At 41.1% G+C, this 20084-nt stretch overlaps 1 protein-coding gene and 2 long non-coding RNA genes across 5 annotated transcripts in view; all 3 read right to left on the reverse strand.

Moving 5' to 3' along the window:
- Positions 1-202: 202 nt before the first annotated feature.
- Positions 203-20084, reverse strand: part of LOC112080896 (stromal cell-derived factor 1) — a 31991-nt gene continuing 12109 nt past the window's right edge. The window contains exons 3-4 of the mRNA XM_024146828.2: positions 18777-18860; positions 203-3471 (exon numbers count right to left, since the gene is read on the reverse strand). Coding sequence (XP_024002596.1) covers positions 3444-3471; positions 18777-18860 — 112 coding nt within the window. The 3' untranslated portion in view covers positions 203-3443. The remainder of the gene's footprint in view (positions 3472-18776; positions 18861-20084) is intronic.
- LOC112080897 (uncharacterized) lies at positions 3480-12992 on the reverse strand. 2 transcript variants are annotated; one of them, XR_002896257.2, is made up of 4 exons: positions 12850-12992; positions 9128-9191; positions 8859-8990; positions 3480-8638 (listed from the first exon to the last, which is right to left on the reverse strand). It is a non-coding gene; the product is annotated as an uncharacterized lncRNA (long non-coding RNA). The 2 variants fall into 2 exon arrangements; XR_002896256.2 differs by lacking the exon at positions 12850-12992 and having other exon boundaries at positions 9128-9481.
- Positions 13123-18770, reverse strand: LOC112080898 (uncharacterized). 2 transcript variants are annotated; one of them, XR_002896259.2, is made up of 4 exons: positions 14360-18770; positions 14028-14082; positions 13332-13422; positions 13123-13169 (listed from the first exon to the last, which is right to left on the reverse strand). It is a non-coding gene; the product is annotated as an uncharacterized lncRNA (long non-coding RNA). The 2 variants fall into 2 exon arrangements; XR_002896258.2 differs by having other exon boundaries at positions 14028-18770.

Genomic DNA, 20084 nt, shown 5'->3' on the forward strand with positions numbered 1-20084 from the left:
TGCCTTGTTCAGGGGCAGAACGACAGCATTTTACTTTGTCAGCTCAGGGATTCGATCCAACAACTTTTCGGTTACAGGTCCAACCCTCTAACCAGGGGCTACCTGCCGCCCCTGTGTTGTGCTGATGTGTTGATGTAGTGATGTAGTGTTGCCAATAGTTTATGTTATTYCTTTTTACAGTATTGAAAAAAGTACGCAAACATAAAAATGAATACTTTTTATTTAAAGATTACATTTTACTCAACAATCTAGTTGAACATTGAATTGACGTTACATCAGAGGAAATGGCTCATGTGAAAAGATCTGGAGACATTATACGTTCGAGCTCTTTCATATGAACGTGTGCTTGACGTATAAAACTACAAAAATATAATATTTCTTACAATATTTGTTTTTACTCAAAATGAAAATGTGATGCATCTCATGCTTAAGATTGTTATATGAAAAAGTAAAGTGAAAGTAAAGTATTATACCACTAAAGACAATAGAAAAACAACAGTTGACTAACTGTAGTAGACCAACGGTGTGGATCATATTCTTGTTCTCATTATAACATTCTAAACGTACGTATTGTTAATGAATGAATATGTTGGATGTAAAGTGCATATCGGTATCCAAAATAACATACAGTATATGACATTAATAGGTAGTCAAGCCAATCTATCTACTATTGCCATTTCTACTATTACTATACTGCTACTAACACTAGCACACTAAAACTGCTGATAGATTGGCTTTCATAGTGTCTGGTTTGCTAAATATGAAACTTTATAATTTCCATAATGTTCCATGACCCATTGACGTGGTAGTCTGTCTGACAACAATTTAGTTTGGTTAACCCACTGCATGTGTTGTCTGGGATTTTAGTTCATACGGTACGGGACTAGTCAATGTCGGAATTAAAGGGAAACCTGAACTACGAAGTTGGCAAGCCGTGGGTTGTTAGTTATCTGACTGAACGTTCCCTTTATGGTAGTCTGGATMAACTGTTCCTTTCATAAAATCTGGACGTACTACCTTTAATGTTTCCATAACCATGACCATAACCACGTACGGACGACTACTTTTTCATTGGTCGCTCAATAAGCAGAGTTCTGACTCTAAATGTTCTAGAATACTCCGAAAGACCGAAATACAACAACATACRGTTCAACATTCTCCGTCAATGACCGTGGATCCCCTAACAGCTAACAGCTATCACACGCACGCACGCCTCCACAAACACAGTTCTTAAAATACCTAATAGACTGGAAGGGTTGTACAGGGTCTCACTACCAGTCACAGTTCTACAGAGATAAACCAACTGTTGGCACCAAACTGGCAGCCACCGTTCCATGACAACAACATTGGAAGTAGCGTTTTAACTTGAGAGTCAATATCTTGGAACTTTGGTGCCAACGCGGCGCCGACTGAAATTCTAAATCTCCAACMAACTTTTCCAAACTGTGCATATCTATGTCTTTGCTAATTACCAAAGCTGCTCAGAGAATAACATCACAGACTATGTTTCACATTAAGACTCTTTATATAAAATACTTCCAACATCCAGCATGGCTGGATACAAAACAAAAAYATATTGGTTGAGTCGGCACTAGACAGGGATGTCCATTCACTCCGGTGTGTTCTTAAGCAGACATACTGTAGTGTGTTCTAGTGGTGCTGCCCTGCACACGTGAACACCCCCATGCCTCTTGGATCTTCTTTTGCATTACTGAGCCCTGTACACTCTCCAGGACAAGCTGATCGAGTTGGATTGTGAGTTGTGAATTCTGTTATGAATCCTCCCTCATTATCTCTTCCTTTCCTTCCTCTCCCTATCTCAGCCCCATCAATACCTACCTAAAGCACAGTTCTAATTCCTAAATGGCAGAGAAGCCAGGGGCCAAAACAACTCCAAAAATCTTTACCGATCAAATAGGATAGTAAAAAAACWGTATATACATCATATATAAAAACATACATGCACAGATATAATTTCACTTGGTGCTAATAGGGGTGGATTCTATAAGGGGTACAAGTGGTTATGGTAACATAGTTAACAGAGGTGGTGGTTTTGGCAAGCCATGGGTTGGATGGTTCCGTGATGGACAGGATAAGTGCTGTTCAGCGTGCGTGCCAGATGAGTAGATGTTACACGCTATACGCCTCACATTACATACAGCCGCTAGTGAAAGTCTACACACCCCTTCACAATTTGCCTTAAAATTACATCTAAAAAGGGATTACATTAGATTTGTTTCCTACTGATCTACACAACCTAATCCACATTTGATATAAACATTTTCAAATGACTGAAAAACACAAAATGAGGATGTATTGATTGCGTGTTTTCCCACCCCAAAGTAAATACTTGGTGGAAGCACCTTTGGCAGCGTTTACAGATGTGAATATTTTGAATGAGATTCTACCAACCTTTCACAACTCTTAGGGTAACATATATCTATTGTTTCTGTCAAAATTGCTTAAGCTCAGTGCATTTGGATGGGAATCATTGATGGACAGCAATATTCAAACCTTGTCTCAGAATTTTAAAGCACATTTAAGTCAGGACAGAGAATGGACCATTCAGGAACATTCAACACCTCTTAGAAAGCTATTATAGTGTGTGTTTGACATAAAAAAAAATTGTCTCAGAAAAGTAAAACTATCCAAGGATTGGGTTTTCAGAAAACCGATTCGYGTTTTCCTCTAACATTTTACCTGGGCTTTGCTCCTTTCATATTTATTTTGATCCTGACAAACTCCCCAGTCCTTGCCGATGACAAGCATACCCATAACATGATGCTGCCACCACAATACAAAAAAACAAAGGGATCAACAACAGTGCATGCCCTTCACATTACTGGCCTGTATGACAAAGTGAAAAGAAGGAATCAAAGTCAAAACAAATATGAAAGGAGCAAACCCCAGGTAAAAAGTTAAAGGAAAACCCACCTCAGTATTTTTCAGAAATACAATTACACAATGTTTTATGTCAAAGACACCAGAATTGCTTTCCAAGAGGTGTTGAGTGTTCCTGAGTGGTCTAGACCTGACTTACATTTTCTTGAAAATCAGAGACAATGTTTGAATATTTCTGTCCATAAATGATTCGCAACCAAATTTATTGACTTAGAGCTATTTGGACAAAAACAATGGACATAAAGTATGTTGTCCTACGAGCAAAGTTGGTAGAATATTATTCAAAATTATTCACAGCTGTAATAGCTGACAAAGGTGCTTCCACCAAGTATTATCTCTGTGGTGTGAAGACATTTTCCCTTTTTTTTTTATATAACTTTCTTTCACTTTGAAAATGTAGGTTGTGTAGATCTGTAGGAAAAAAATTGAATATGATCCCTTTTAGATAAAAATTTAAAGGTAGCAAAATGTGAAGACTGTGCAAGAGGAGTGTAGACCTTCACTTGGCACTGTTTCTGTTTGGCGGTCTTCCTGCAGGCTCTCTAGTTGATCTGCTTAGCTTTCTTCATCCTGAAACAGAGAAACACCCAGTATGAATATACGACAGTTAACATAGACATATGGATTCGTCCTTGTGTGTTCAGGTCAACCACTTGACTGTTCCGCCAGCAGAAACACTTTGATTAAACACCATATTTAGATAAATGACTATTTGTTTTAGTCTGAGTCTCTGCTGCCCAGTGTTAGAGAAACTGGAATGTACTACCTCGCTCTGCCAAACCTCCCCTGTGATAACTACTGCTACTGGGGTCCCCAGCGAAACACTCCTCCTGTGTGTTTGTGTGTGTGTGTGTCCTGTATTAATACTCTCTGTATTTTCCAGACAGTTGTAGCTGTTAGTAACACATGGGTCAATTAGACTAATGGTGCAAAACACATTCAACACAATGATTATCCATCTTAAGTCTCTCTATCAGGACCAGTGGCGCGTATTCAGGGATTTCAAGGGAAGCCAGGTGTRCCCAAAAAATGTACCAAGAAAAAAACATATACAATTATTTATCTTTTGCCTGTCTGTGTTTCAWAAWTTTCCTTCAACTCGCAAGAGGCTGAATGTATCTCACTGGAGAAAGCATCRGAGCGAGCAAAACAGCGCCCCTCTGTCTCTGTATGTGAAGCCCATCTATTTCATGCTGTCCTGTCAAAAAAGAGTATGATAATTTTGCCATCCGTAGCATTGAATGCAGGGGAAGCTAGCYAGTATTTGGCCTCCCTTGATAATAAAAATAAATAAATAGCCAAACAGTGTTGAGCGAAACTGAGTGAGCGAAACTGTGAATGGTCCTGGCGTACCCAAAAAAGTGTGAAGGGAAGCCAGTTTGGATTTGGCTTCACTCCAATCACATCAAAAGCCAAACGTCYTTGACAGAAAAAACGAATTGTTGCATCTCGTTATGTTGTTGTCCTAAGGGGGCTAGCTAGCTAGCTAAAAATGTCCCTTTCATAAATTAGCCATGGATGGAGATAGGGATTTTGACTTGTGGTTTTACTTAATTCTCCATACTGGCCAATGATTATAATGGTGATTCTGATCCAACCATGAATTCATACATTGTGCTCCTTGCCTGAGAGGATGGAAGTTCAATATGTAGCTAGATGTACTAGGCTAGTGTTAACCAGCTGGCTCATCGTTGCCCATGAAAGGAAGTTAGGCCTAGGACAACAAAAACTAAAAGTGTGTACGGTATGGCAGACTCATAGATAGTTTTGGTAACATGAGAGAAAGGTGGATGGTATTAGCGTTTCTCTACAAGTAGGGTGAGTGAACATGTTTTTCTACTTGAACGCGCGTGCGCACAGACAGAAATCAGTACCATGGACTGCTACTTAATATTTAGCTTATGTTGATTGGACTAAATTGTTTTTGGTATATTTTAGTTGTCACTGCATTAGACTAAGCAAAGATAATATGATGATGTTGAAATGTTAAAGTTGAAATTGGTGCTGGAATAGTGGAGGCAGCTCCTGTTTTCTTTGCTACTTGCGGTAACTCTGTTGTAAATCAATAGTTGTTTAGTAGTCCGGAAATGTCGGAAACATTAACTTACTTGACCATGCTGTAGGTCCTGTAACATGTTACATGCAATGTGCTTTCTAGACTTCAACGGACAGATGTTGCTCTCTGGTTTTGTGAGGAAACATAGGTGTGGTTGAATTGTATCTTGTTTTTGGCTATCATGGTGGCAAGGCATATGAACTAACAGGTTATAGAGCCAAAAACGCAATTATCACCACATAGGATGTAGTATGGCAATTTTCTTCCTGGTTTGGCTTTCCAGTGATTTTATCAACGTACCATTACTGCTCAGGACCCAGTTAAATATCTCTCTCTGTAGCCAGTTAACTCTATAGAATCACTAGATACTCTGGCTGGACATATACGTTGCTTTGACTGGCATACCCACTAAAAGTAGCTCTTCACACTTGGCCAAGAGCGCACCCACGCACCAGAAGCATGGGAGAAAATAGTCTATCTAACCTCTGTCATTTCCTTTTTTCAATACCCACACAACAGAGAAACACCTGCAGAGTTAATTCGATTCTTAGTGATCCAATTCTTCTCGAACGAAGGCATTCTCAAGGAGTTGAGCAGTGCAGCTCTCCAAAACGCCCACAACGGTGTGTAAGAGCTGTCTGCTCMATGTTTGTATAGTACAGTAGTCTGCATGCTGATCTGTGTCTGGCAGCTACAGTGCCTTCAGAAAGGATTCGTACCCCTTGACTTATTTAACCTTTTGTTGCGTTACAGCCTGAATTCAAAATGTATTAAAAATATTTTTTCTCTCTCACCCATCTACACACAATACCCCATAATGACAATATGAAAAGCATGTTTTTAGAAATGTTTGCACATTTATTGAAAATGAACAGAAATATCTCATTTACATAGGTATTCACACCGCTGACTAAAATACTTTATAGAAGCAACTTTGGCAGCGATTACAGCTGTGAGTCTTTCTGGGTAAGTCTCTAAGAGCTTTCCACACCTGGATTTTGCCACACTTGCCCATTATTATTTTCAAAATTCATCAAGCTCTGTTAAATTGGTTGTTGATCATTGCTCGACAACTATTTGCATGTATTGCCATAGGTTTTCAAGTAGACTTAAGTCAAACATTTAACTCGGCCACTCAGGAACATTCACTGTCTTCTTGGTAAGCAACTCCAGTGTACATTTGGCCTTGTGTTTTAGGTTATAGTCCTGCTGAAAGGTGAATTGATCTCCCAGTGTCTGGTGGAAAGCAGACTGGTTTTCCTCTAGGATTTTGTCTGTGCTTAGCTCCAATCTGTTTCTTTTTTATCCTGAAAAACTCCCTATCCCTTACCGATTACAAGCATACACATAACATGATGCAGCCACCACTATGCTTGACAATATGGAGAGTGGTACTCAGTAATGTGGTGTATTGGATTTGCCCCAAACATAACACTTTATAATCAGGACAAAAAGTTAATTGCTTTGCCACATTTTTTGCAATATTACTTTATTGCCTTATTGCAAACAGGATGCATGTTTTGGAATAGTTTTATTATGTACAGGCTTCCTTCTTTTCACTCTGTTAATTATGATACTATTGTGAAGTAACTACTGTAGTGGTCAATAATATTGTATATGTGTCAGTTTTATAAACTGTCGGAAACAGTTTTTTAAAACTGTATRCAGTTCAGTACGAACCATTGCTGTATGCTTTGCGAGTTCATTCTTGACTGCTTGTAACTCCGACTTAATAAAATGAAAGTCCTCATTGAGCGCCTCCTTGAGTTCCGACTTGAGTATAGATGAAATGTCCGCTCTGAGGGCAGCAAGAATCTCGGCCTTCAAATCCTTGGTGTTCATTTTTTCACAGAGCCGATGAGCCGCTGCTCCCACTTGTTGAAGAACTCGAGCTCCTCGTCTTGGGGCTAGTGTTTTCTCTTTTGTCAGTGACTCAGCTGAACTTGAACTTTTGCCGGTTATGCGCCATTTGCACATTAAAACTCAAATAAAAGTTGAACAAAGTAACGCACGTCATTCAAAGGCTGTGTTTCCTAGTTCTTTAGCGGGTCAAAGTACAAAGAAACTATTAAATAAATGCAATTGGTCTACTCCATGGGTTGCTCACTAGCGCCCCCCAAAACATACTTTGGACTTTACAATCTGTTTTACCATGTATGAATATGTTATTGAATGTGTTTCTATGGGCTAATGGCAGTAAGGACAAATTCATTGTTTTATCAAATAATTCCTCTTCACAGGAAGAGAACATAAAATACTATTACTAGAGAGGCTGAAAGCTTGAAGCGGATTGGGTTACATTTACTCAGCTCTTCTCCAATCCGAGGGCAGAGGAACACAGGAAACAGGAAATAGCAGGGTGGCTTAGGTCACAAGGCTAGCTGAATAAGAGGGTAATGTCTGGAAAGTACCTGGAAAAAACWATAAAATAAGATGGCAACAACCAGGCATGYACATCAATTATCCATTAATATTTTGTTTGTAGCTGCTAAGTCCTGATATAAAGAGTGATGAATTATCCTGGTTGTTATGTAGGAACAACTATTCCTTACTGAAGAACTACCAATAATAGAGGGTATACTTATTAAGAATGTACTTGGAACTTTCACTTATGCTTTATGTGGACCATCCTAAAAACGTCCCTTTTAGGTCTTTGCTTGAAGCTGCCTTTTGTCTCYTTTCCGATTACTTTCCTGTCATTATAGTTATTTCAGCACTGTACTTAAGTGCATGTTATGTACCTTACCTGTTACTTTGTGCGTAGTCTCACCGTATTGTTTCAGTGTACCTATGGGGCCTAGACACTSTATTCTAAAGCAACGCTCTGTTCCCCTGTAAAWTACTATTAGATTCCTTACTACTTTCATCAGTTRGTGTYCCTTACTGTTTCTTCCTGGATAGTTTCACCATAGTATCAGTGTACCTACGGGGCCTTGACACTGTATTCTAAAACAATGCTCTGTTCCCGTTACCGTTTAAAATACTATAACCATTGTTTCAGTGTAGCTTACTGTTACTTCCTGTACAGTTTCGCCATAGTTTCAGTGTACCTACGGCGCCTTGGCACTGTATTCTAAAGCAATGCTCTGTTTCCCTGTTATTGTGTAAATTACTATGACTTTCACCTTCTGTTTTCACCTTCTGTTTCTGTTTTCTCCAGGTTTTCACAGATAGATTAACACTACAATAATAAATAATGAAGATGCTATTTTCATAAACGGAACTACATTAATAGGACAGAATACAGTTGTTTATTATTTAAATGACTAGCAAATCGTTTCTACATAGCACAAGAAACATCAATAATCTACCCTGATAGTATAGGGTGCACGTATTTATTTTGCTTCTTGTAGCATACAGTAAGTCAACAGTCATATCAACAGTCTCATATCAAGAAAATAGCATTACCATAGAACTGTATGTGGCAATTTTCTGAATGAAACCAACAACTTTTTTGTTGGCAGTCTATGGCACAGCAAGACTGCCAGACTGTGGTTGGTGTTTCGGGCAGCGTCCAGTTTGTCCTTGTAGCTCTTGTTGATGTGAGGCCTCAGCATGTTTATCTACTGTGTGGTGGAAGGAGGCAGAGAAACTTGGTCTTCTAGACAGGTTGAATTTACCACCCTGGCTCCTATGCTGGGCCATAGACTTCACCAAGGCTTCTACGGAGTACAACGAGTACTGCAACATACAGGGACAACATACTTTACACATTAACTTATACACACCCACATAAGGAACAAAGGCAGCAGTGATTTACTGTAATCKAATCAAGTTGATCAAATCKAATTWTATTGGTSACATACACATATTTAGCAGATGATWTTGCGGGTGTAGKGAAATGCTTGTAATCTGCATWATCAAAAATAATACTAGAAAGAAAGTAAACAGAGTTCCTTACGCAGTTTGTTGCTGGTGAGGAAGTAAGTGGAGGGTTTGAGGTTGGCTGTCATGGCTTTAGCCAGCTCCTCATGGACACTCTTAGAGTTAGGGACACCCCGCTGGCTGAGTTCGGCTCTGGCTTGAACACAAACTGGAGAGAGACACCAGGGGCAGAGAGAGCCACAGTCACTTAAAAGCTCTCAATGATAAATATGAGATCAGCACGAGTGATGAGGTGGTATACGTCTATAGGTGTAAGGTTAGTTTAGTGTAGAGATTGTACTGTACCTTCACATAGGACCTGAGGTGGTGTTCCAGTCCCTACMCGTGAGCTACAATATGAACCATCACTCTGGAAACAGAGGAACAGRATTAGTCTTAGCTTACAACCTCGTTAAAATATCAAGAAAGTGTACAGTATTATATAGAGCCATTATTGCATGGAACTCTCTTCCGTCTCATATTGCMCAAGTGAACAGCAAACCTGGTTAATAKAAAAACAGATAAAGGAACACCTCATGGCACAGTGCTTCTCCCCTATTTGATCTAGATATTGTATTGATATGTAGGCTACGTGTGCCGTTTTTACATTTATGTACTTTATCCTTGAGCTGTTTTTGTCTGTTKWMMWWRMRTKTGTKARYTMTCYTYTTTRYTGTGGACCCRAGGAAGAGTAGATGCTGCTTTCACAACAGCTAATGGGGYTCCTAATAAAATACCAAAACATTTTGTTGCTGTYTTATTATAATAMCTTGCCGATGCCACTGTGMGCAGAATGCTTACTGGCATRTGAATATAGCACGGAAGGAAGGAATCCGGACACAATGTGGACACGGTAAATGTAGGTGTCGACACGTGATGTGTTTGAAATTCCATGATCAGAACTACATGATCAGAATACAAAAACTGCATTAACTGTCAAGTCACGAAATGCTTTGAAAGGCTGGTCATGGCTGACACAACAGTGGTAGGCCTGATCACCGACAACGARGAGACAGCCTATAGGGAGGAGGTCAGAGAGCTCACCGTGTMGTGCAAGAACAACAACCGCTCCCTCAACGTAATCAACACAAAAGGAGATGATTGTGGACTACAGGAAAAGGAGGACRGAGCARGCCCCKATTCTCATCAACGGGGRTGTAGTGGAACAGGTTGAGAGCTTCAACTTCCTTGGCGTCCACATCACCAACAAACTAACATGGTCCAAGCACACCAAGACAGTRGTGAYMAMGGCACGACAAAACCTATTCCCCATCAGGAYACAGAAAAMATTTAGCATAAGTCCTCAGATCCTCAAAAGGTTTTACAATTGCACCATCGAGAGCATCCTGACAGGTTGCATCACTGCCTGGTATGGCAACTGTTCGGCCTCCGACCACAAGTTACTCCAGAGGGTAGAGCGCATGYCCCAGTACATCACCGGGGCCAAGCTTCCTGCCACCCAGGACCTCTATACCAGGCGGTGTCAGAGGAAGGCCCTAAAAATTGTCAAAGACTCCAGCCACCCTAGTCATACACTGTTCTCTCTGCTATCGCACGGCAAGCGGTACCGGAGCGCCAAGTCTAGGTCCAAGAGGCTTCTTGACAGCTTCTACCCCCAAGCCATAAGACACCTGAAGATCTAATCAAATGGCTACCCAGACTATTTGCATTGCCCCCCCCAAGCTGCTGCTCCTCTCTGTTATAATCTATGCATAGTCACTTTAATAACTCCACCTACATCTACATATTACCTCAATTACCTCGACACCGGTGCCCCTGCACATTGACCGGTACCCCCTGTATATAGCCCCGCTATTGTTATTTACTGCTGCTCTTTAACTGTTTGTTATTCTTGTCTCTTACCTTTTTATGGGGGGGGGGGTATTTTCTTAAAACTGCATTGTTGGTTGTTAAATGTGCAACCAGAGGGAAAACAACTCTGGACCACCTTTACTCCACACATAGAGACTCATACAAAGCTCTCCCTCACCCTCCATTTGGCAAATCTGACAATAATTCTATCCTCCTGATTCCTACTTACAAGCTAAAATTAAAGCAGGAAGCACCAGTGACTCGATCAATAAAAAAGTGGTCAGATGAAGCAGATGCTAAGCTACAGGACTATTTTGCTGGCAAAGACTGGAATATGTTCCGGGATTCCTCCAATGGCATTGAGGAGTACACCACATCAGTCATTGGCTTCATCAATAAGTGCATCGATGACGTTGGCCCCACAGTGACCGTACGTAATACCCCAACCAGAAGCCATGGATTGCAGGCAACATCCGCACTGAGCTAAAGGCTAGAGCTGCCTCATTCAAGGAGCAGGACTCTAACCCCGAAGCTTATAAGAAATCCTGCTTTGCCCTCCGACGAACCATCAAACAGGAAAAGCATCAATACAGGACTAAGATCGAATCGTACGACACCAACTCTGACGCTCGTCGTATGTGGCAGGGCTTGCAAACCAGTAACACGAGCCTACCAGACAAGCTAAACTACTTCTATGCTTGCTTCGAGCCAAATAACACTGAAACATGCATGAGAGCACCAGCTGTTCCGGAAGACTGTGTGATCACGCTCTCAGCAGCCAATGTGAGGAAGACCTTTAAACAGGTCAACATTCACAAGGCTGCAGGGCCAGACGGATTACCAGGACGTGTACTGCAAACATGCGCTGACCAACTGGCAAGTGTCTTCACTGACATTTTCAACCTCTCCCTGTCAAAGTCTGTAATACCAACATGTTTTAAGCAGACCACCACAGTCCTAGTGCCCAAGAACACTAAGGTAACCTGCCTAAATGACTACCGACCCATAGCACTCACATCTGTAGCCATGAAGTGCTTCGAAAGTTGGTCATCACATCAACACCATTATCCCAGAATCCCTAGACCCACTCCAATTTGCATACCGCCCTAACAGATCCACAGATGATGCAATCTCTATTGTACTCCACACTGCCCTTTCCCACCTGAACAAAAGGAACACCTTTGTGAGAATGCTATTCATTGACTACAGCTCAGTGTTCAACACCATAGTGCCTTCATAGCTCATCACTAAGCTAAGGACCCTGGGACTAAACACCTCCCTCTGCAACTGGATCCTGGACTTCCTTACATGCCGCCCCCAGGTGGTAAGGGTAGGTAACAACACATTCGCCACGCTGATCCTCAACACAGGGGCCCCTCAGGGGTGCGTGCTCAGTCCCCTCCTGTACTCCCTGTTCACTCATAACTGCACGGTCAGGCACGACTCCAACACATCAATAAGTTTGCCGATGACACAACAGTGGTAGGCCTGATCACCGACAACGACGAGACAGCCTATAGGGAGGAGGTCAGAGACCTGGCCGTATTGTGTCAGGACAACAACCTCTCCATCAACGTGATCAAGACACAAGGAGATGATTGTGGACTACAGGAAAAGGAGGACCAAGCATGCCCCCATTCTCATCGACGGGGCTGTAGTGGAGCAGGTTGAGAGCTTCAAGTTCCTTAGTGTCCACATCACCAACAAACTAACATGGTCCAAGCACACCAAGACAGTCGTGAAGACTCCAGCCACCCTAGTCATAGGCTGTTCACTCTGTTACCGCACGGGAAGCGGTACCAGAGCGCCAAGTCTAGTTCTACCCCCAAGCCATAAGACTCCTGAACATCTAATCAAATGGCTACCCAGACTATTTGCATTGCCCCCCTTCTCTTTTACACCGCTGCTACTCTCTGTTGTTATCATCTATGCATACTCACTTTAACAACTCTACCTACATGTACATATTACCTCAATTACCTCGACTAACCGGTGCCCCCACACATTGACTCTGTACAGGTACCCCGCTGTATATAGTCTCGCTACTGTTATTTTACTGCTGCTCTTTAATTACTTTTTACTTTTATTGATTCTTATTATTATTATTACTTATTATTTTACTGCATTGTTGGTTAGGGGCTTGTAAGTAAACATTTCACCTGTTTGATTTGATTTGTCACAGACACACCCTTACTGATTTGGTGAGTAGTACAGACCTGTGTGTAGAAACTCAGTAGAGACCAGGTGAGTTGGCACCTAATAATGGCTTCCCTCCATCAACCCATTTAATCACTGGACCAGAAACATAGTATCTAAGGAACCCGGAAAACAGCTAAATCTTTATTGAGACTGAGTAGAGACTATTACTGGTCGGAGGTAGTGGGTTACGTGGATTACATTTAAATGTTAATCACTCAGAATTCAATTATTTTCCCTTCCCTTCCCTGTCCTATCTTCCCCTCTCCTACCCTTCCCTTGATGATGCCCTCATGGATGCTGAGGTATCGAGGCGGCAGGTTGGAAGCACGATCTTAATCTGAGGGGGGGAAAATACACTCTGTTATAATATATTAGAGATTCATATGTTTTAATAATACTTACTATGATTCTATTCATGTGCAACACATTCTTCATACAGTAATGATAAAGTAATGACCCAATCATTGAATACCCAGTGCTTTGTCCATACKTAAAGTACCTCATCATAGACCTTTGGGTTCTGCTGGTGACGTAAGACTGCAGCGAAGGCCTGCTTGGTGAAGKGGTCCACCTGGTCACCTGTAGATAGACTGGAACCATGATGCAGAGAAGACAGGGTTAATATAGATACACGGGAACAGAGACAGAGAGTGGGGTAGTGTTCATGTACATATAGAAAAGGGGACCGTGTTTGRAGAGAGCAGCCAAACCCTTGTTAGGCTACCTGACCAGTCTCAGCTGGGGCTTGTTACCCTGACTTGTTAACCCCTAATTTCATACTTCAAAACATATTCTTCATAACAATGCCATACCTTAGATAGCCCATATAGCCTACAACTTGGTTTACCATTCATTATTTAGATTATTTTGAACCATGATCATAACATAGCCTGTGCGTTAATTGATCATTTGTACGGATCAAAGTCTGAACAGTGTGATTACAATTAGCCTTTTATTTAACTTGMAACATTGCCTTTAACCCCAAAGGTGGAACACGAGACAGAGGGAGGAAACTGACAAGAGGAAGTAAACAGACACGTGATCAACAGACACGTGACAGCATGATCATTGACTAGAAAACAACAACATCAATCAAACAACGCACGACAAATGATTTGGCTAGCTAGCAAGTAAGCAGAACACAGCTAAAAGCATTTCTTGCTTATTTTTATCAGATAATGTTCCAATTTCTTACCTTCAAACCAGTCGGGAAAGAGTTTGGCCTGCCAATGCATTGTCCTCTTTCGTCCCTGAATGAAAACAGTTTGAAAAATTTGATTTGTCATTAGCTGGCTAGCAAGATCACCAATTAAGAATTTTAAAACTGTGCATTCCTACATCATTGACACATTCCTGAATATACAATTAGTTGTTCATAGCGTAAAAAACGACAAGATCACCTGGTAGCTAGCTTGGCTAGAGACCTGATTCTGCGTTATGTCCTAATAATTGAATTTAACCTTCATATGAAAGTATGTTGATGAACATTTTAACGTAATTTGTTGAATAAATAAACATAATACTCACATTTCACGATGTTAATGTTTATTCTTCTCAAGACGTTTCTTCTTCTTCTATGGTATATTGGCGATCGCACAATTTAATGTGCAACCCACCAACTACTGTGCGGGATGGAAACAGGATTCCCAAAAATGGAACAAACTAGCAAAAAACGACCAAACGACCAAAATAAATAAATAAACTAAACTAAACTGTCCATCTGCACACACTTGAAACATGGCCAAATCCTTCACAATTCTTACACTGTAATGGTTTTGGGACATTTGGCAACATTGTGGCAACATGATGGAACCACCCTCCAAGGTGAGTGCTTAAAAGGACTGAAGAATTGACATACAGACCAGAAAGCATGGAGCGGTTGCTACATGTTGAAATGGTTTAAAACTACAAGACCAGGATACGTGCAGCYCGAGCTGAAAACGTTGAAATGGTTGCAATTTAAATATAGACCAGCGTGACCGACAGCGTGAGCTGAACGTTACGAAATGTTTAGAAACTCTCCACGCGAGTGAAGAAGATAAAGACTACATCTGAACATTCAGTCTGCAGCTGTATAAGTTATGGACAGGGGGCAGTGTTTCCACTTTGAACGAATTGCGTACCCAAATGGAATTTCCTCCTACTCTGCCCCAGAAGGTAATACATGCATATTATTATTACTATTGTATAGAAAACACTCTGAAGTTTCTAAAACTGTTTGAATTATGTCTGTAAGTAGAACAGAACTCATTTGGCAGACAAAAACCTGAGAAGACTTCCACACAGGAAGTGAGAACTCGATTTTCAAAACAGTGCCAAATGATACCCATTCTAGTTATGGAAAAGCAAACACTTCCTAGGGCTTCCACTAGATGTCACCATCTTTAGATTTTAGTCTTATGATTCTACTATAAAGGAGGGGCTCATAGGAGCTATTTTAGTGAGTGGTCGTCAGAAATCTCAGTCTCGTTTTGCGCGCGAGCGAGAGAGAGAGTGCTCTCGTTCCAATGCTCTTTCTTCAGACAATGAAATTCTCCGGTTGGATCCTTATTGATGATTAATGTAAAACACATACTAAATATGGATTGCAAACATKATTTGACCTYTTTCTARGACCTGTAAACMGAACTTTTTGAGTTTTTGTCTGGAGGGATTGCTCGTGCGTCATGAAAATGGATTCGTGGGCTGAACATGCTAACAACAAGTGGCTTAATGATGGGCTTTATGGAACTTTTCAGTCATTTCTGTCGAACTGGGAATCCTGGGAGTGCCTTCTGATGAAGTTATTCGAAGGTAAGTGCATATTTATAGTGTTTTTGTAGCTTCTGTTGACGCCAAAATGGCGACTATTTCTTTGGCTGGATTGTGCTCTGAGCGCCGTTCTCAGATAATTATTTTTCCGTAAAGTTTATTTTGAAATCTGACACAGCGGTTGCATAGAGGATAAGTTTATCTTTAATTTTGTGAATAACACTTGCATCTTTAATCAATGTTTATTAGGAGTATTTCTGCAAAATCCCTGGATGTTTTGGAATCAAAACATTACTGCACGTAACGCGCCAATGTAAACTGAGATTTGTTTTAATATATATATGCACATTATCGAACAAAACACACAATACATGTATAACATGATGTCCTATGACTGTCATCTGATGAAGATAATCGAAGGTTAGTGTTTCATTTTAACTATATTTCTGCTTTTTCTAACTCCTATTGTTGGCTGAAAAAATGGCTGTGTGTGTTTTTGACTTGGCTCTGACCTAACATAATCATATGCTGTGCTTTCACTGTAAATCATTTTTGAAATCGGACACCATGGGTAGATTAACAAGATGTTTATCTTTCATTTGCTGTATTGGACTTGTTAATGTGTGAAAGTTAAATATTTCYAAAAAAATATTTTTTGAATTTCAAGCGCTGCCTTTTCAGTGGAATGTTGTGGGTGTTCCGCTAGCGGAACCCCGGGGCTAGAAAGGTTAAGAACTCTTCGTCTAGTAAACTCGACCCAAAGACCACGTGTGTATATCTGAAGGATCCAGTCTAACGAACACTCAGAGACAAAGAAGCCTACTACAACTACAAAAMACATTGTTACCTCTGGTGGACAAACCAGAGACTTCTGTCGAACGACTCCCCATAGACGGCCCGGGCGATTTCAACAGAGAGCGACGACAAAAACATACAAGCATAAATATATACATTGCAATTATTTTCAAATGAGCAGTCATTCATGTGAAATGTATTCACATTCCCATGAGCATATTTTTCCAACTGTATGTARGATGGGTCCCCTCTCTGTCTCTCCCACTCTTTCTTTCCCCACCCCTTTCACTGTGTAACAAGRCGTCATATCGAGTTAGTCCACTAGGGACTTTTCATTGCATTATGTTAGAAATCAATTCAACCTATACTGTTTATGTATGTCTGTGTGATTATTTAGTTAGTAAATAAATAATTAAGRCAGTTTGTGTATCGCTAAATCATTATTTAGACTAGGGCTCCTGCAAATATCCAAGAATTATGCAATGTTAGAATGAGACTGATATGAGAAAATAATGATTAATGGATGACTGGTATGATAATGATATATTCTGATATATTCTTGAGTTAATTCYGGAAACAGTAACTCATAAAACAAACTTTTTCCATGGTGCCCCAAGTTACTAATGAGTTCATTGTTACATGATTCATTTAATCACGTATTAATTCAACATAGTTAATTGATTTGATAAAATAGCCGTCATCACATTAATGGTAGTCATGTCACGACACTATCATGGTCCATACACACCAAGACAGTCGTGAAGAGGGCACGACAATMCCTATTCCCCCTCAAGAGACTGAAAATGATTTGGCATGGGTCCTCAGATCCTCAAAACGTTCTACAGCTGCACCATCGAGAGCATCCTGACCGGTTGCATCACCGCCTGGTATGGCAACTGCTCGGCAGCAGACCACAAGGCGCGTATGGCCCAGTACATCACTGGGGCCAAGCTTCCTGCCATCCAGGACCTCTAACCTGGCGGTGTCAGAGGAAGGCCATAAAAATTGTCAGACTCCAGCCACCCTAGTTATAGACTGTTCTCTCTGTTACCACATGGCAAGCAGTACCYGAGCGCCAAGTCTAGCTCCAAAAGGTTCCTTAACAGCTTCTACCCCCAAGCCATAAGACTGGTGAACAGTTAAACCTTGGCAGGGCCTTGAGTGGCCCAGCCAGAGCCCGGACTTGAATCCGATCGAACATCTCTGGAGAGACCTGAAAATACCTGTGCAGCGACGCTCCCTATCCGAACTGACAGAGCTTGAGAGACTCTGCAGAGAAGAACGGGAGAAACTGCCCAAATACATGTGTGCCAAGGTTGTAGCTTCATACCCAAGAAGACTTGAGGCTATAATTGCAGCCAAAGGTGCTTCAACAAAGTACTGAGTAAAGGGTCTGAATACTTATGTAAATGGATTATTTACAGTGGGTTTTTTATACATTTGAAAACATTTCTAAAAATCTGTTTTGCTTTGTCATTATGGGCTATTGTGTGTAGACTCATGAGGTGTAAGATTTAATACATTTTAGAATAAGGCTCTAACGTAACAAAATGTGGAAAAAGACAAGGGGCCTGAATACTTTCTGAATGCACTGTACATGTACATATTATCTCAATTACCTTGACTAACCTGTACCCCCACACATTGACTCGGTACCGGTACCCCCGGGATATAGCCTCATTATTGTTATTTGTTGTGTAACTTTTAATTTTTTTACTTTGGTTTATTTAGTTTATATTTTCTTAACTCTTATTTTTCTTAGCTGCATTGTTGGTTAACGACTTGTAAGTTAGCATTTCACGGTAAGGTCTACACCTGTTGTATTCGCCGCATGTGACAAACACAAATTGATTCATCACTCTTTATATCAATATTTAGCAGCTACAAACMAACTATTAATGAGTAATTACCGTGTTCTTACCTGGTTGTTTCCGACTTACTTTGCTGTTGTTTCCTGGTACTTTCCGGACATTAAACTCTTATTTCAGCACCGTAAACTGAAGTGCTACCCATAGATGTTYTGTTGCATCTGTGTTCAGGCTATCCTGAATATGCCCAGTCCATCTGATTTAGTTAAATAAAAATGTAGAACTTTTTTTGTAGCGCAATCCAGGCTTAGAGCCCAATCCTTATCATTTKATTTCTGCACGCATAACCTTGACTTTCCCCTAAATCATATAGCCTATGAATGTCACTGGCAGACGTGCATGAAAAGTTATGCACACATGCAGATCAAGTTCCGATTCGTCCCTGAGAGTGTTCTACTTTACTACTGTACTGTACGTCCCGATGAAGTGGAGAATAGAGAAAATMTCATTTTCTGAGGAGAATGATACCATGTTTCTGTGTAGACATGAATGTGTTTTAAGGTTGTAGATTCTCTAAAAGGGTCCCTTACTTGTTGAGGGCGTTCTTCAGGTACTGCTGCAGCCACTTGGTCTCGGGGTTGATACACACCTCCTTGTGGTTCTTCAGCTTGGCACTGCAAAGAGAGAAAAGAGAGGGATAAGATGAATTGAGACAGAAGAAAGAATGAGATTGATAGCTTCTGGTGCCCTGTTCCATTCCAGCACAGACTGCCTAATTTTCATTTATATGCAGTAATATGGAAAGCAATGTACAGTATATGCACTGTTGAGGTGAGCTTGCAKGTAAGCATTTCACTGTACCGTTTACACCCTGTGCACATGATCAATTAACTTTGATCTGATATCTATCTAGGTGCTTATCTCTTAAACCAACCCGTGCGAAACTGAGCCCCATTCAGAGTTGGATCTCCTCTAGTAACAACACAGGAGAAGCTCTCTGGACAATATCTCACTCAGGCAGCTCACTAAGGCTGCTCTGGGGGGGGGATGTCACTCTAAAATTAGCCAATATTCTCTAACTCTATTTACAGTCGCAGCCTCAGTCAAGTGTTACATAACTTTCCCGAACTCTACATCGTCTCTGTATATTTACAGGCTAGAGCTGTGCTGCTCTTGCTGTTATATGTGCCACTAACTGCTATCCTCGCCCGCTGTAATCATACTGTTATCACCTTGAGATCTGCCCCAGGCTAGCAGATGTAATGACCACCATCTTGTCCGGTTGACAACTGTGCATTTGGCTGCTTGGATTAAGAGATCCAGTCACTTCTGTCTGTCACTCATAAAGCTATCCACTTGTTCATTCCTCATCCCGAGCCCAGTTTCCATTTTTCCAGTAAAGTTGACTGAGAACACATTCTCATTTACAGTAATGGCCCTGGGAATAGTTACAGGGGAGAGGAGGGGGGATGAATGAGCCAATTGGAAGCTGGGGATGATTGGGTGGCCATGATGGTGTGAGGGCCAGATTGGGAATTTAGCCAGGACACRGGGGTTAACATTCCTGCTCTTAAAATAAGTACCATTGGATCTTTTAGTGACCACAGAGAGTCAGGACGCCCGCTTAACATCTCATCCAAACGATGAGACCCTACAYAGGGCAATGTCCCCAATCCCAGCCCTGGGATATGTTTTTACACCAGAGGTAAGAATGCCTCCTACTGGCCCTCCAACACCACTATCAGCAGCATCTGGTCTCACATCCAGGGACCGAACAGGACCGACACTGCTTAGCTTCAGTGGCAAGCCAGCAGTTAGTTGCAGGGTCGTATGTTGCTGGCATGTTAAATAGTCCCCTTGCAGGTGATATGTTTCAGATATAGCGAAATTATCTGCAG

The sequence above is a fragment of the Salvelinus sp. IW2-2015 genome, unplaced genomic scaffold (genome assembly GCF_002910315.2).
Source record: "Salvelinus sp. IW2-2015 unplaced genomic scaffold, ASM291031v2 Un_scaffold16571, whole genome shotgun sequence".
Classification (NCBI taxonomy): domain Eukaryota; kingdom Metazoa; phylum Chordata; class Actinopteri; order Salmoniformes; family Salmonidae; genus Salvelinus; species Salvelinus sp. IW2-2015.